The sequence below is a fragment of the Phyllobates terribilis genome, unplaced genomic scaffold (assembly GCF_046119375.1).
Source record: "Phyllobates terribilis strain yellow unplaced genomic scaffold, ASM4611937v1 Scaffold_2__4_contigs__length_985480577, whole genome shotgun sequence".
In the NCBI taxonomy this organism is placed as follows: Eukaryota; Metazoa; Chordata; class Amphibia; order Anura; family Dendrobatidae; genus Phyllobates; species Phyllobates terribilis.
In genome coordinates, this window is record NW_027362762.1 from 163,986,518 (window position 1) to 164,001,077 (window position 14,560).

General features: G+C 39.6%; 1 protein-coding gene across 8 annotated transcripts in view; it reads left to right on the forward strand.

The window, feature by feature from the left end:
* SCN8A (sodium voltage-gated channel alpha subunit 8) overlaps positions 1-14,560 on the forward strand; it is a 243,686-nt gene that overhangs the window by 196,604 nt on the left and 32,522 nt on the right. For 5 of the 8 annotated variants that reach the window (XM_073663214.1, XM_073663213.1, XM_073663215.1 and 2 more), the window contains one exon: positions 719-841. The exons of the other annotated variants lie outside the window; for them this stretch is intronic. In XM_073663214.1, the coding sequence (XP_073519315.1) occupies positions 719-841 (123 nt within the window). The remainder of the gene's footprint in view (positions 1-718; positions 842-14,560) is intronic. 8 annotated transcript variants of the gene reach the window in all.

A 14,560-nucleotide genomic window follows, 5' to 3' on the forward strand; every position in this document is an offset into this window, starting at 1 on the left:
CAGAGAATACACAGTGCCAAGCCCATAAGAAAGACCAGTCTCTTTAGTCCAAAAAAGTAACTTGGTGCCAATACTTCTATATAAGACACAGAGAGCAAACCTTTCTACATTAGATGGCAGAGGATAAATGTAGCAGCTTAGAGAAGGTAGTTGTGTTGGGTCACTGCTCTTTGCCTCTGTTCTTCTTCCTCTGCTTTTGGGGTTTCTTGTATGTATGTCAGTTGCACAATTTTGATAACTGTTTGATTCCACCGGCCTAACATTCCTATTAAAATAAACATTCCAGCTTAAAACAAAGAAGAGACTAGGATTTACTATGACACCGGTTTAGCTACCTTTCTTTAAACTCCACCTGCCGTATTTTAGGAGGCCTGTCCTGTATATGTTTATTTGTATTCTTTCTCACAGGTACCTTTAATTTGTGTGGCTTAATTTAATGGGAGCAGCTGTACCCAGGAGACGGTGATGGGCCAGGGTAAGATTTTTGTCAGCTCCACCTTGAACGGGCTTTTATGTCTACCCTTGTGGTTCCTGCTTCACTCTCATATATTTCTCCTTCCCGTGCTAACGCCTTTTCAACCATGTTTCCTTCCAGGTTGCTTCTGTCACGTGACTTAGACAGCTGGGGCCACCAGTCTTGAATCCAGGCTGTTTAATCAGTGTTAGGCTTTCATTCTAACAGTCTGGAACCTCTCTTTGCTTTTCTGTTTCTGTGTAGGTCTCTTTAGTAAGCCTTATAGCTAATGCCTTGGGCTACTCGGAACTAGGTGCCATTAAGTCCCTTAGGACCTTAAGAGCTTTGAGACCCCTAAGAGCCTTGTCACGATTTGAAGGGATGAGGGTAAGATGCTGAAAGCAGCTGATCCTTCTGCATGCGTACGGAGCAGTTTTAAGCATGCTAGAACTGATCAAACTGGATTGAAATTCAGACTTCATGATGCAGCTGCTGACTTCCTTATCCCTGCACCCTCCGCTCAAACAAGGGAGATGCATTCAGCTGCCTCATCACATCGATACTGGCCAAAAATGACATATCATCCGTAGTACATCGTAACATTGGCTGTTCTCATGTGGCCTGGCTTGTCTTCAGCACCCAGATGGTTTCCCTGCTATATATCTATAGGGAGAATCACCAGGTGCAAAGAAGAGGAATTTGAACCCTTTTCAACTCATCTTCATAAGTTGTTTTGTATATTATCTGGGTAACTGGGTGTAGATTGCAGAAATTTAAAGAACCTTGTCTTTGTTCATGATAGAAGAGATAATTTGTCTAATCATCCAATTAAAGAGACTTTCACACTTTGGTTTAATTCATCTTGCTGCACCTTGTTGTTCTCAGACCAGTCTTATGAAGACTGGAAGGCTTGTCTGACAGCGAAGCTTTTTCTCTTCCTGCCACTTTCTCTTTCTCTCTTTCTCTGCTTTATGGTGCCCTGTGCTATTACTGTGGCTGTAGGAACCTTATCAGATTATTACCACTATTTGTTTGAATGCTTCCTTAAATATTTTGCAACTTAACCAATTTCTGCAGAAAATGGTATTGAGAAAAACACCTCGTAGACATTTCAAAAGTAGTTTGTTTAGATGCTAGCGCTGGTTTCAGCTTGACTAATAACTGCATTAATCAAATATAAGTAGCGTGGGCCATGCCTGACCCAAACAATGCATCAGAAATTAGAAGACTGATATATTGGTCTTTATACTTTTAAATTTACACCCAAACTGCATTGAAATTGTCGATGCTTTTGCATGGTCATTGTGCATTAGTTCTTCCAGTTCACCCACGAAAAGTAGGGTCAGGAAGAAGCACTGATTTCAGATCTGCTTCTATGCTTAGTACCTAGAAGTTGTCAAGATTTTTATGTTAACCAGAAATGTATCTTTAGCCAGTTTGTGCCTATAGAATGAGCAAAAGTCATCCTTAAATATAATAGATAGAATGAAAACTCAGCTGCTACCTCCTTCTTTATAATACCCTGCATGTTTATTTAAGTTTTTGTTCCTAAAGTTAAAAATTATATTTTGGTTTATCCCTGTAAATCTACCTATTATCTGGAGCAAGCCATCATTTTTCGTCTATAGACACAACTATATCATGCAAATCCATGCACTGCGCTACTATAATACCGTCAAAGAAATGAAGGTCCAGTATGGAACCGCTAATTATATTAGGACATCTCATAAACTGCATTTCTGTCATTTAATGTAGTTATAAGAATTGCTTCATCAAAAATACATTGAAATAAACCATGGTTATGCAAACAATGCTTGTATTTGCTGATTGTGCCTGCAGGCTGAATCCCAGCTGTCATGTAAGGTTAATACTGATCGCTTTTGTTTGTGCAGTATAGTCATGTACTAGGAATTGCTAGGTATGTTATTCTGTAAAGGAGTTGTCTTTAAGATAACCCTTTTCCTTAGTTTCTCTTTAGCAGTTTGCCACTTAGTAAAAGAAAATTCCCTTTAAAGAAGTTGTCCAGTACTTTAGAGTACCCCCCCCCCCAATGTATCCCCCCAGGGCCCCTAAGGATTTTTGTAATTAGCTTACATTGCAGATACTGCCTGTGAGCGGCGCTATCCTTGGCTGCTCACAGGCATCACGTGACCCAGCGCTGACGTCATGACAAGTAAGGCGTGACTCATGTATATAATGTTTGCAAAGCGCTGCTGTATAATATTTGTGTGTATATGTGTATGTATATATATACAGTACAGACCAAAAGTTTGGACACACCTCATTTAAAGATTTTTCTGTATCTTCATGACTATGAAAATTGTACATTCACACTGAAGGCATCAAAACTATGAATTAACACATGTGGAATTATATACTTAACAAAAAAGTGTGAAACAACAGAAAATATGTCTTATATTCTAGGTTCTTCAAAGTAACCACCTTTTGCTTTGATGGCTGCTTTGCACACTCTTGGCATTCTCTTGATGAGCTTCAAGAGGTAGTCACCGGAAATGGTCTTCCAACAATCTTGAAGGAGTTCCCAGAGATGCTTAGCACTTGTTGGCCCTTTTGCCTTCACTCTGCGGTCCAGCTCACCCCAAACCATCTCGATTGGGTTTAGGGTTAGTGACTGTGGAGGCCAGGTCATCTGGCGTAGCACCCCATCACTCTCCTTCTTGGTCAAATAGCCCTTACACAGCCTGGAGTTGTGTTTGGGGTCATTGTCTTGTTGAAAAATAAATGATGGTCCAACTAAACACAAACCGGATGGAATAGCATGCCGCTGCAAGATGCTGTGGTAGCCATGCTGGTTCAGTATGCCTTCAATTTTGAATAAATCCCCAGTGTCACCAGCAAAGCACCCCCACACTATCACACCTCCTCCTCCATGCTTCACGGTGGGAACCAGGCATGTAGAGACCATCCGTTCACCTTTTCTGCGTCGTACAAAGACACGGTGGTTGGAACCAAAGATCTCAAATTTGGACTCATCAGACCAAAGCACAGATTTCCACTGGTCTAATGTCCATTCCTTGTGTTCTTTTGCCCAAACAAATCTCTTCTGCTTGTTGCCTGTCCTTAGCAGTGGTTTCCTAGCAGCTATTTTACCATGAAGGCCTGCTGCACAAAGTCTCCTCTTAACAGTTGTTCAAGAGATGTGTCTGCTGCTAGAACTCTGTGTGGCATTGACCTGGTCTCTAATCTGAGCTGCTTTTAACCTGCGGTTTCTGAGGCTGGTGACTCGGATAAACTTATCCTCAGAAGCAGAGGTGACTCTTGGTCTTCCTTTCCTGGGGCGGTCCTCATGTGAGCCCGTTTCTTTGTAGCGCTTGATGGTTTTTGCAACTGCACTTGGAGACACTTTCACAGTTTCCCCAATTTTTCGCACTGACTGACCTTCATTTCTTAAAGTAATGATGGCCACTCATTTTTCTTTACTTAGCTGCTTTTTTCTTGCCATAATACAAATTCTAACAGTCTATTCAGTAGGACTATCAGCTGTGTATCCACCAGACTTCTGCACAACACAGCTGATGGTCCCAACCCCATTTATAAGGCAAGAAATCCCACTTATTAAACCTGACAGGGCACACCTGTGAAGTGAAAACCATTTCCGGTGACTACCTCTTGAAGCTCATCAAGAGAATGCCAAGAGTGTGCAAAGCAGTCATCAAAGCAAAAGGTGGCTACTTTGAAAAACCTAGAATATAAGACATATTTTAAGTTGTTTCACACTTTTTTGTTAAGTATATAATTCTACATGTGGTAATTCATAGTTTTGATGCCTTCAGTGTGAATGTACAATTTTCATAGTCATGAAAATACAGAAAAATCTTTAAATGAGAAGGTGTGTCCAAACTTTTGGTCTGTACTGTATATATATATATATATATATATATATATATATATATATATATATACATTTGTATATACATTTGTATATACATATATATGTACATACATTTGTACATTGTTGGTACCCCTCGTTTAATGACAGAAAAACCCACAATGGTCGCAGAAATAACTTGAATGCTACAAAAGTAATAATAAATTAAAAATCTATGAAAATTAACAAATGAAAGTCAGACATTGCTTTTCTGCTTCCACAGAATTTAAAAAAAAATTAAACTCATGAAATAGGTCTGGACGGAAATGATGGTACCCTTAACTAAATATTTTGTTGAACAACCTTTTGAGGCAATCAATGCAGTCAAACGATTCCTGTAACTGTCAATGAGACTTCTGCACCTTTCGACAGGTATTTTGGCCCACTCCTCATGAGTAAACTGCTCCAGTTGTCTCGTGTTTGAAGGTTGCCTTTTCCAGACGGCATCTTTCAGCTCTTTCCAAAGATGCTCAATAGGATACTGCCTGTGAGCGGCGCTATCCTTGGCTGCTCACAGGCATCACGTGACCCTGCGCTGACGTCATGACAAGTAAGGCGTGACTCAGCGCTGGGGTCCCCGCGGTGGCTGTTGGGTTGTGAGTGGGGTTACCCCCCGTTTCACACCCAGCATCCACCGTGCTTTCCCAATGAATGGGGAGAGGCAGAGCGCGCGGTGGATGCCGGGTGTGACGCGGGGGGTAACCCTGCCCACAGCCTGGCATCCACCGTGGAACGCAGAAGACAGAGACCCCCGGCTGCTGCCAGCACTTGTCGTGACGTCAGAGCCGGCTGCAGCCGGGGGTCACGTGATGCCTGTGAGCGTCCAGTGATAGCACCACTCACAGGCAGTATCTGCAACGTAAGCTAATTACAAAAATCCTTAGGGCCCCGGGGGGTTACATTGGGGGGGTAATATAAAGTACTGGACAACCCCTTTAAGGAATAGTCTGTCACAGTACAAATTTCATCCTGTCTTACAGTCTTATTTTTTGTGTTGATAATAGAAGAATGTAGAAAGAAATACAAGAGTAGTGGTAAATTTATCGTATATAGGGGTTGTGTGGCCCTTTTCACAGCGATCTGACATAGGAAAGTTGTCCAGTAAACAGTCTTGACACTTAGACAATATCGTGCACATATTGCATTAATTAGAATAAGACAAGTGCATGATAATTTCTTGCCTTGGCAATTGCCCAGCCCAACGTGCAGCAGCGTATTTTCATGCCCAAACTCAGGTCTGGCAGGAGCGAAGGTCCTAAAAAACCCTTTTATTATAACTTCATTATTAAGCCTTTCATAGCACACTACACTTTATGCCGCCCTTCCCTCACTACTACTTCGTTGGATTTACTCTCGCTTTCACCATTGGCATATATATGGGGCTATCCCCAGACTACTCCAGGCCATCTAATGCCTGCTGCAGTGCTTAACTTTACCTTGCAAGATATTTGTGAACGAGCATTGTTAAAATGATGATTATCTTGCTTTGTAAATAGGCTGCCAATTACCCGTTGAACGAGCAAAACTCTCGTTCATCAGGTGTACTGATCTTTTGTGCAGCATAAAAGATCATTGTTCTCGGTGGTGCATCGCGTTGTGTACACAGGACTTGTACTGCTGAGAACAGTAGCAGGATATGCACACTGACCGATCTATTATTGACCGCTAAGTTTGCATAACTTTGGTATTCCTGTGTAAATGGGCACTAACCTAGAAGCAAAGCCACAATAAGAAGAATAAAAATTCCCCCAAAATGCCAGAAAAAACACTCCAAAAAAAGGTCAAGTGTTTACCTGCCCAGATCCAAGAACTAATGCACTCAGGATGCAGCAAGCCCATATAACAAAGATGGCGGCAACACAGGTGCAAAATACTGATGAGACAATCTCTCACAACCTACCCAGTTCGTGGAGCGGGTGATTGCTTAGCACTAAAATTGCACACAAAGATGGCTTGTATAGGGCGCTGTTCACACATGGGTAGTGCACAGCATCTGGCTTTCAGCCTATTAGTCACGCCCATACTCTCTTACGATTAAGCGGGCTGCCCAGTACTATCTAAGTGCATCCCATGAGGACAGACACCGTAATTTGTGTGCAATTTTAGTGCTAAGCAATCACCCCCTCCATAAACTGGGTAGGTTGTGAGTGATTGTCTCATAAGTATTTTGCACCTGTGTTGCCGCCATCTTTGTTATATGGGTGTTCTGCATCCTGCGTGCATTAGTTCTTGGATCTGGGCAGGTAAACACTGTTGCCCTTTTTTGGTGTTTTTTTTGTGGGGCAGTCAAACGATCACCAATCGGTAAAAGTTTACAGATCTGTAAAAATGTACCGATGAGCAGGCGTATTGTGCCCCAGTCGGTACATGAAAACAGACTTTTACCGATGCTTGGAGTATCATGACTATCAGTCCCATAATCCTCAACTTGCCTTGCTTAAACTCAGAGACAGGTTGTTTGACCCAGGAGGTGATTAGCTGGATAACATACTATAACTTGGCCATTAGATTCTGTAGTAACATATGTAATTCCCGCAAGACCATAACATACAGAAAAAGAGAATTACAAACGTTATATATTTTTCAAAAAGCCAAACCATGCATGTCATCCAGTGCTGGTCTAATCTATTTGAAGAATTATTCATCTTCACTTATATCAGTAAACTCGAGCTCCATATTTTCATTTACTTAGAATTGAGGTTTTTGAAGCTCTGATACTTTACTGGTAATGAGCTTTTTAAAGTAGTTAATAAGGGTGGTAATGCACACCGATCAGTCCAGACAACCAGAAACTCTTTGACACAAAGTTTTCCATAAAATAACAGACACATAACACAATGGCTGGATGGCCTCAAAAAAAATACTATGACAAGAACAACTTGGCTCAGTTCCAGTAAGGGAATGGTAGTTCTCTCCTTTTAACGGATCATAGAATTTAGTTTCCACCTCTGTGCCGCTCAGCTTCTCCATAAGACATGCATTTTTAATGGAAAATCAATATACAAACAGTATATATATTCAGCTATCACTACACACATAAAAACACATGGTACTGTACAGACGTTGATCAAAGTGTGTGAGCCTGTCTGCTAACCACAAAGCGACCTTCTTCATTGGGTTGCGACCTTCTTCGTTGGGTTCTTGTCTGTGCCTAGTCCTCAAATAGATCCTGTAAGCATAGGATCCACCCATCTTTATAAGCCTGTTATTATTATGTATAGTCTAGCTTGATCCTACAGTTCACCATTTCACTTGAGGCCTAGGCACAGAGAGAGATGAGTCTTTAGTATAGGGTACCATCTAACAGAGGTCACCTTGTAGGCAGATGGGCCCACACACTTTGAGCAAAATGTGCACAAAGTACAGTGCATTGTGAAAGTATTTGGCCCCCTTGAACTTTTCTACCTTTTGCCACATTTCTGGCTTCAAACATAAAGATATAAAATTCTAATTTTTTGGGGAAGAATCAACAACAAATGGGACACAATCGTGAAGTGGAATGAAATTTATTGGATATTTTAAACTTTTTTAACAAATTAAAAACTGAAAAGTGGGGCGTGCAATATTATTCGGCCCCTTTACTTTCAGTGCAGCAAACTCACTCCAGAAGTTCAGTGAGGATCTCTGAATGATCCAATGTTGTCCTAAATGACAGGTAATGCTAAATAGAATCCACCTGTGTGTAATCAAGTCTCCATATAAATGCACCTGCTCTGAGATAGTCTCAGGGTTCTATTTCAAGTGCAGAGAGCATCATGAAGACCAAGGAACAAACCAGGCAGGTCCGAGATACTGTTGTGGCGAAGATTAAAGCTGGATTTGGATACAAAAAAGATTTCCTAAGTTTAAACATCTCAAGGAGCACTGTGCAAGCAATCATATTGAAATGGAAGGAGTATCATACCACTGCAAATCTACCAAGACCCGGCTGTCCCTCTAAACTTTCATCTCGAACAAGAAGACTGATCAGAGATGCAGCCAAAAGGCCCATGATCACTCTGGATGAACTGCAGAGATCTACAGCTGAGGTGGGAGAGTCTGTCCATAGGACAACAATCAGTCGCTCTCTGCACAAATCTGTCCTTTATGGAAGAGTGGCAAGAAGAAAGCCATTTCTCAAAGATATCCATAAAAAGTCTCGTTTGAAGTTTGCCACAAGCCACCTGGGAGACACACCAAACATGTGGAATAAGGTGCTCTGGTCAGATGAAATCAAAATCGAACTTTTTGGCCACAATGCAAAATGATATGTTTGGCGTAAAAGCAACGCAGCTCATCACCCTCAAAACACCATCCCCACTGTCAAACATGGTGGTGGCAGCATCATGGTTTGGGCCTACTTTTCTTCAGCAGGGACAGGGAAGATGGTTAAAATTGATGGGAAGATGGACGGAGCCAAACACAGGACCATTCTGGAAGAAAACCTGTTGGAGTCTGCAAAAGACCTGAGACTGGGACGGAGATTTATCTTCCAACAAGACAATGATCCCAAGCATAAAGCAAAATCTACAATGGAATGGTTCAAAAATAAACGCATCCAGGTGTTAGAATGGCCAAGTCAAAGTCCAGACCTCAATCCAATCGAGAATCTGTGGAAAGAGCTGAAAACTGCTGTTCACAAACGCCCTCCATCCAACCTCAATGAGCTCGAGCTGTTTTGCAAGGAAGAATGGGCAAGAATTTCAGCCTCTCGATGTGCAAAACTGATAGAGACATACCCCAAGCGACTTGCAGCTGTAATCACAGCTAAAGGTGGCGCTACAAAGTATTAACTCAAGGGGGCCGAATAATATTGCACGTCCCACTTTTCAGTTTTTAATTTGTTAAAAAAGTTTAAAATATCCAATAAATTTCGTTCCACTTCACGATTGTGTCCCACTTGTTGTTGATTCTTTCCAAAAAAAATTGAATTTTATATCTTTATGTTTGAAGCCAGAAATGTGGCAAAAGGTAGAAAAGTTCAAGGGGGCCAAATCATTTCACAATGCACTGTACCTCATATTTTTACATGTGTAGCAATAGTGAACTTCATGTATATAATGTTTGCAAAGCGCTGCTGTATAATATTTGTGTGTATATATGTGTATGTATGTATATATATATATATATATATATATATATATATATATATATATATATATATATATATATATATATATATATATATATATATATACATTTGTATATATATATATATATATACACACTTGGTCAAAATTGTTGGTACCCCTCGTTTAATGACAGAAAAACCCACAATGGTCACAGAAATAACTTGAATGCGACAAAAGTAATAAATTAAAAATCTATGAAAATTAACAAATGAAAGTCAGACATTGCTTTTCATTCCTGCTTCCACAGAATTTAAAAAAAAATTAAACTCATGAAATAGGCCTGGACGGAAATGATGGTACCCTTAACTAAATATTTTGTTGAACAACCTTTTGAGGCAATCACTGCAGTCAAACGATTCCTGTAACTGTCAATGAGACTTCTGCACCTCTCGACAGGTATTTTGGCCCACTCCTCATGAGTAAACTACTCCAGTTGTCTCGTGTTTGAAGGTTGCCTTTTCCAGACGGCATCTTTCAGCTCTTTCCAAAGATGCTCAATAGGATTTAGGTCAGGGCTCATAGAAGGCCACTTCAGAATAGTCCAATGTTTTCCTCTTAGCCATTCTTGGGTGTTTTCAGCTGTGTGTTTTGGGTCATTATCCTGTTGCAAGACCCATGACCTGCGACTGAGACCAAGCTTTCTGACACTGGGCAGCACATTTCTCTCTAGAATCCCTTGATAGTCTTGAGATTTACCCTGCACAGATTCAAGACACCCTGTGCCAGATGCAGCAAAGCAGCCCCAGAACATTACAGAGCCTCCTGCATGTTTCACAGTAGGGGCAGTGTTCTTTTCTTGATATGCTTTATTTTTCCGTCTGTGAACATAGAGCTGATGTGACTTGCCAAAAACTTCCATTTTTGTCTCATCTGTCCATAGAACATTCTCCCAGAATCTTTGTGGCTTGTCAACATGTAGTTTGGCAAATTCCAGTCTGGCTTTTTTATGTTTTTTTTTCAACAATGGTGTTCTCCTTGGTTGTCTCCCGTGAAGTCCACTTTGGATCAAACAACGACGGATGGTATGATCTGACACTGATGTTCCTTGATCTTGAAGTTCACCTTTAATCTCTTTAGAAGTCTTCCTGGGCTCTTTTGTTACCATTTGTATTATCCGTCTCTTTGATATGTCATCAATTTTCCTCCTACTTCCACGTCCAGGGAGGTTGGCTACAGTCCCATGGATCTTATATTTCTGAATAATATGTGCAACTGTAGTCACAGGAACATCAAGCTGCTTGGAGATGGTCTTATAACCTTTACCTTTAACATGCTTGTCTATAATTTTCTTTCTAATCTCCTGAGACAACTCTTTCCTTTGCTTCCTCTAGTCCATGTTGAGTGTGGTACACACCATGTCACCAAACAGCACAGTGAGTATCTGTAGCCCTATATACAGGCCCACTGACTGATTACAAGATTGTAGACACCTGTGATGCTAATTAGTGGACACAACTTGATTTACTTTGTCCCTTTTGTCACATTATTTTCAGGGGTACCATCATTTCTGTCCAGGCCTATTTCATGAGTTTCATTTTTTTAAAAATTCTGTGGAAGCAGGGCTGAAAAGCAATGTCTGACTTTCATTTGTTCATTTTCATAGATTTTTAATTTATTATTACTTTAGTCAGATTCAAGTTATTTCTGTGACTATTGTGGGTTTTTCTTTCATTAAATGAGGGGTACCAACAATTTTGACCACGTGTGTGTGTGTGTGTGTGTGTGTGTGTGGGTATATATACATATTTATATATACTGTGTGTATATATATATATATATATATATATATATATATATATATATATATATATATATATATATATATATATATAATATACAGTACAGACCAAAAGTTTGGACACACCTTCTCATTTAAAGATTTTTCTGTATTTTCATGACTATGAAAATTGTACATTCACACTGAAGGCATCAAAACTATGAATTAACACATGTGGAATTATATACTTAACAAAAAAGTGTGAAACAACTGAAAATATGTCTTATATTCTAGGTTCTTCAAAGTAGCCACCTTTTGCTTTGATGACTGCTTTGCACACTCTTGGCATTCTCTTGATGAGCTTCAAGAGGTAGTCACCGGAAATGGTCTTCCAACAATCTTGAAGGAGTTCCCAGAGATGCTTAGCACTTGTTTTCCCTTTTGCCTTCACTCTGCGGTCCAGCTCACCCCAAACCATCTCGATTGTGTTCAGGTCTGGTGACTGTGGAGGCCAGGTCATCTGGCGTAGCACCCCATCACTCTCCTTCTTGGTCAAATTGCCCTTACACAGCCTGAAGGTGTGTTTGGGGTCATTGTCCTGTTGAAAAATAAATGATGGTCCAACTAAACGCAAACCAGATGGAATAGCATGCCGCTGCAAGATGCTGTGCTAGCCATGCTGGTTCAGTATGCCTTCAATTTTGAATAAATCCCCAACAGTGTCACCAGCAAAGCACCCCCACACCATCACACCTCTTCCTCCATGCTTCATGGTGGGAACCAGGCATGTAGAGTCCATCCGTTCACCTTTTCTGCGTCGCACAAAGACACGGTGGTAGGAACCAAAGATCTCAAATTTGGACTCATTGGACCAAAGCACAGATTTCCACTGGTCTAATGTCCATTCTTTGTGTTCTTTAGCCCAAACAAGTCTCTTCTGCTTGTTACCTGTCCTTAGCAGTGGTTTCCTAGCAGCTATTTTACCATGAAGTGGATATGAATAGCGGTTTTTTTTTGGAGTACAAAGGACTTGTAGCAGGGGCCTCTACAGCTGGCTTCCTCAATAAAAAAGAAAAATCCTTTTTAGACATTAAAAAATTCAAAGTCCCTTATTTTTATTTTTTACCCAAAATTCATAAAGATAAATTTAATCCCCCTGGACGTCCTATTATTTCTGGTATTAATTCTATCACATCCAACTTATCCCACTATATTGATCTTTTTTTACAGAAGTACGTTTTATCCCTAGATTCTCATTTAAAGGATTCCACACATTTAATTAGACTATTGAGAGAATTACCCCCTCTTCCAGGCTGTCTTCTTATTACACTCGATATAAGCTCTCTTTATTCCAATATCACACATGTATTGGGTTTACAGGCAATTAAAAAATTCCTAGATGAGGACCCTAACTTACAAGATCCTCAAAAAAACTTTTTATTGAGGGGTATAACTTTCATTCTTGAGAACAATGTATTTTCTTTTGAGGGGGTGATGTATCGGCAGCTGAGGGGCTGCGCGATGGGGACGAGGTTTGCCCCCAGTTATGCAAATCTATATATGGGGGCATTCGAGTCTATCCACATCGCGCAATCCCTCGGCGCCGATAAATCCATCGTTATGTACCGCCGCTTTATAGACGATCTGTTTATTATATGGAGGGGAAATACTGTGGAGGCTGCCAAATTTATTGATGAATTAAACTCTAACGACTGGGGTCTTTCCTTTACCTCTACCATATCTGAGAGTAATATTCAATATCTTGACCTTCAGATAAATATAGACAATTCGGGTAAAATATCCACATCTACCCACTTTAAGGAAGTGGATGTAAATAGCTATCTTGAATTTGACAGTGGCCATCTACCCAGCTGGATTAGAAATATTCCATACGGTCAATATTGGCGTGTCAGAAAAAATTGTACACATGATTCGGATTTTTTTCTGGAATCTAAGGTTTTACAAAAACGTTTTAGAGCTAAGGGATACCCCCGGAAATTATTAGAGGATGCTTTCTCCAAAACTAGATCCCTATCACAGAACCTGTGTATCAACAAATCCAAGAATACCAGCCAAGAGCCATACAGCGATTTCAGTTTAAATCTGATTACTACCTATGGTAAACCTACGCAAGTGTTATCCAGTTTATTAAAAAAATACTGGTTCATTTTAAGTAATGATCCAATATTAACTGGTCATTTACCGGAATTTCCTCATGTCATATATCGGAGGAGTAAAAATCTAGGAAACTATATAGCCCCTAGCAATACAACAATTGGTAGAAGACCGAACCATTCAGTTCCTATTAGCAATAATGGATGTTATAAATGTAATGTCCCTAAATGCTTATGCTGTCAATCCATTGATAACGGAGCCAAAACATTCGTCTCTGCGGTCACTGGAGAGATATATCCCATTCGCTTTAGACTTACATGTCAGTCCTCATATGTGATCTATCTGCTCCAGTGCACCTGCGGCCTGCAATACATTGGCCGCACTATCCAGGAAATGCACTCCAGATTAAATAAACATCGCCAAAATATTAGAAACGGCTTTCCCCTACATAGTGTTTCTAATCATTTCTTAAAAGAACATCAAAAAAATCCTAATAACCTAAAACTAACTATCATTGATCATATAGTTGATACACACCCTGATAGACTAAATCGTCTCATTACACGTGAAAATTATTGGATTTTCAAAATGGGAACCTTGTCTCCTGAAGGTTTGAACCTTAATATAGAGAAGACAACTTTTTAAATAATTGTTTTCATATTTTAGCAAATTTATTATATATATCTTTTATATGGAGGAGGAGGGGGGAGGAGAGAGAGAAGGAGGGAAGAGGGGAAAGGAGAGAGGGAGGGGAGGAGGGAGGAGAGAGAGAGAAGGGAGAAAGAGGGGAAGAAAAGGAAAAAAAAAAAAAAAAGAAAAAAAAAAAAATTTAAAGAAAAATTTTTTATTTTTTTTTTATTTTTGTTTTTTTTAAAAAAAAAAAAAATTTTTTTTTTTTGGGGGGGGGGTTTTTTTTGGAATTTTTTTTTTTTTTTTTTTTTTTTTCTCTTTCCTTTCTTCGTCTACTTTTCCTAATTATAATGATAGAAACTGATTGTAATTTTATACTTTATATTTATGCATTGTTTTATGTTGTATGTAAAAATTATTATTATTTTTTTATATAATCTAAAATATAGGGTGGTAGATGACAATATATCCTATGAAGTATTAAGATTATAGGATTCACAAGTTGTTGTTTTTTTACAGCGAATCCTTTTTATAAGAACCCTATATGCTTCATTAGGCATTATTTTATAACAATCCTTTTTACTCTATTGAGCATATATGAACTCAAGGGGTTAATATAGAGGTATTACTCTGTATCTGGCCCC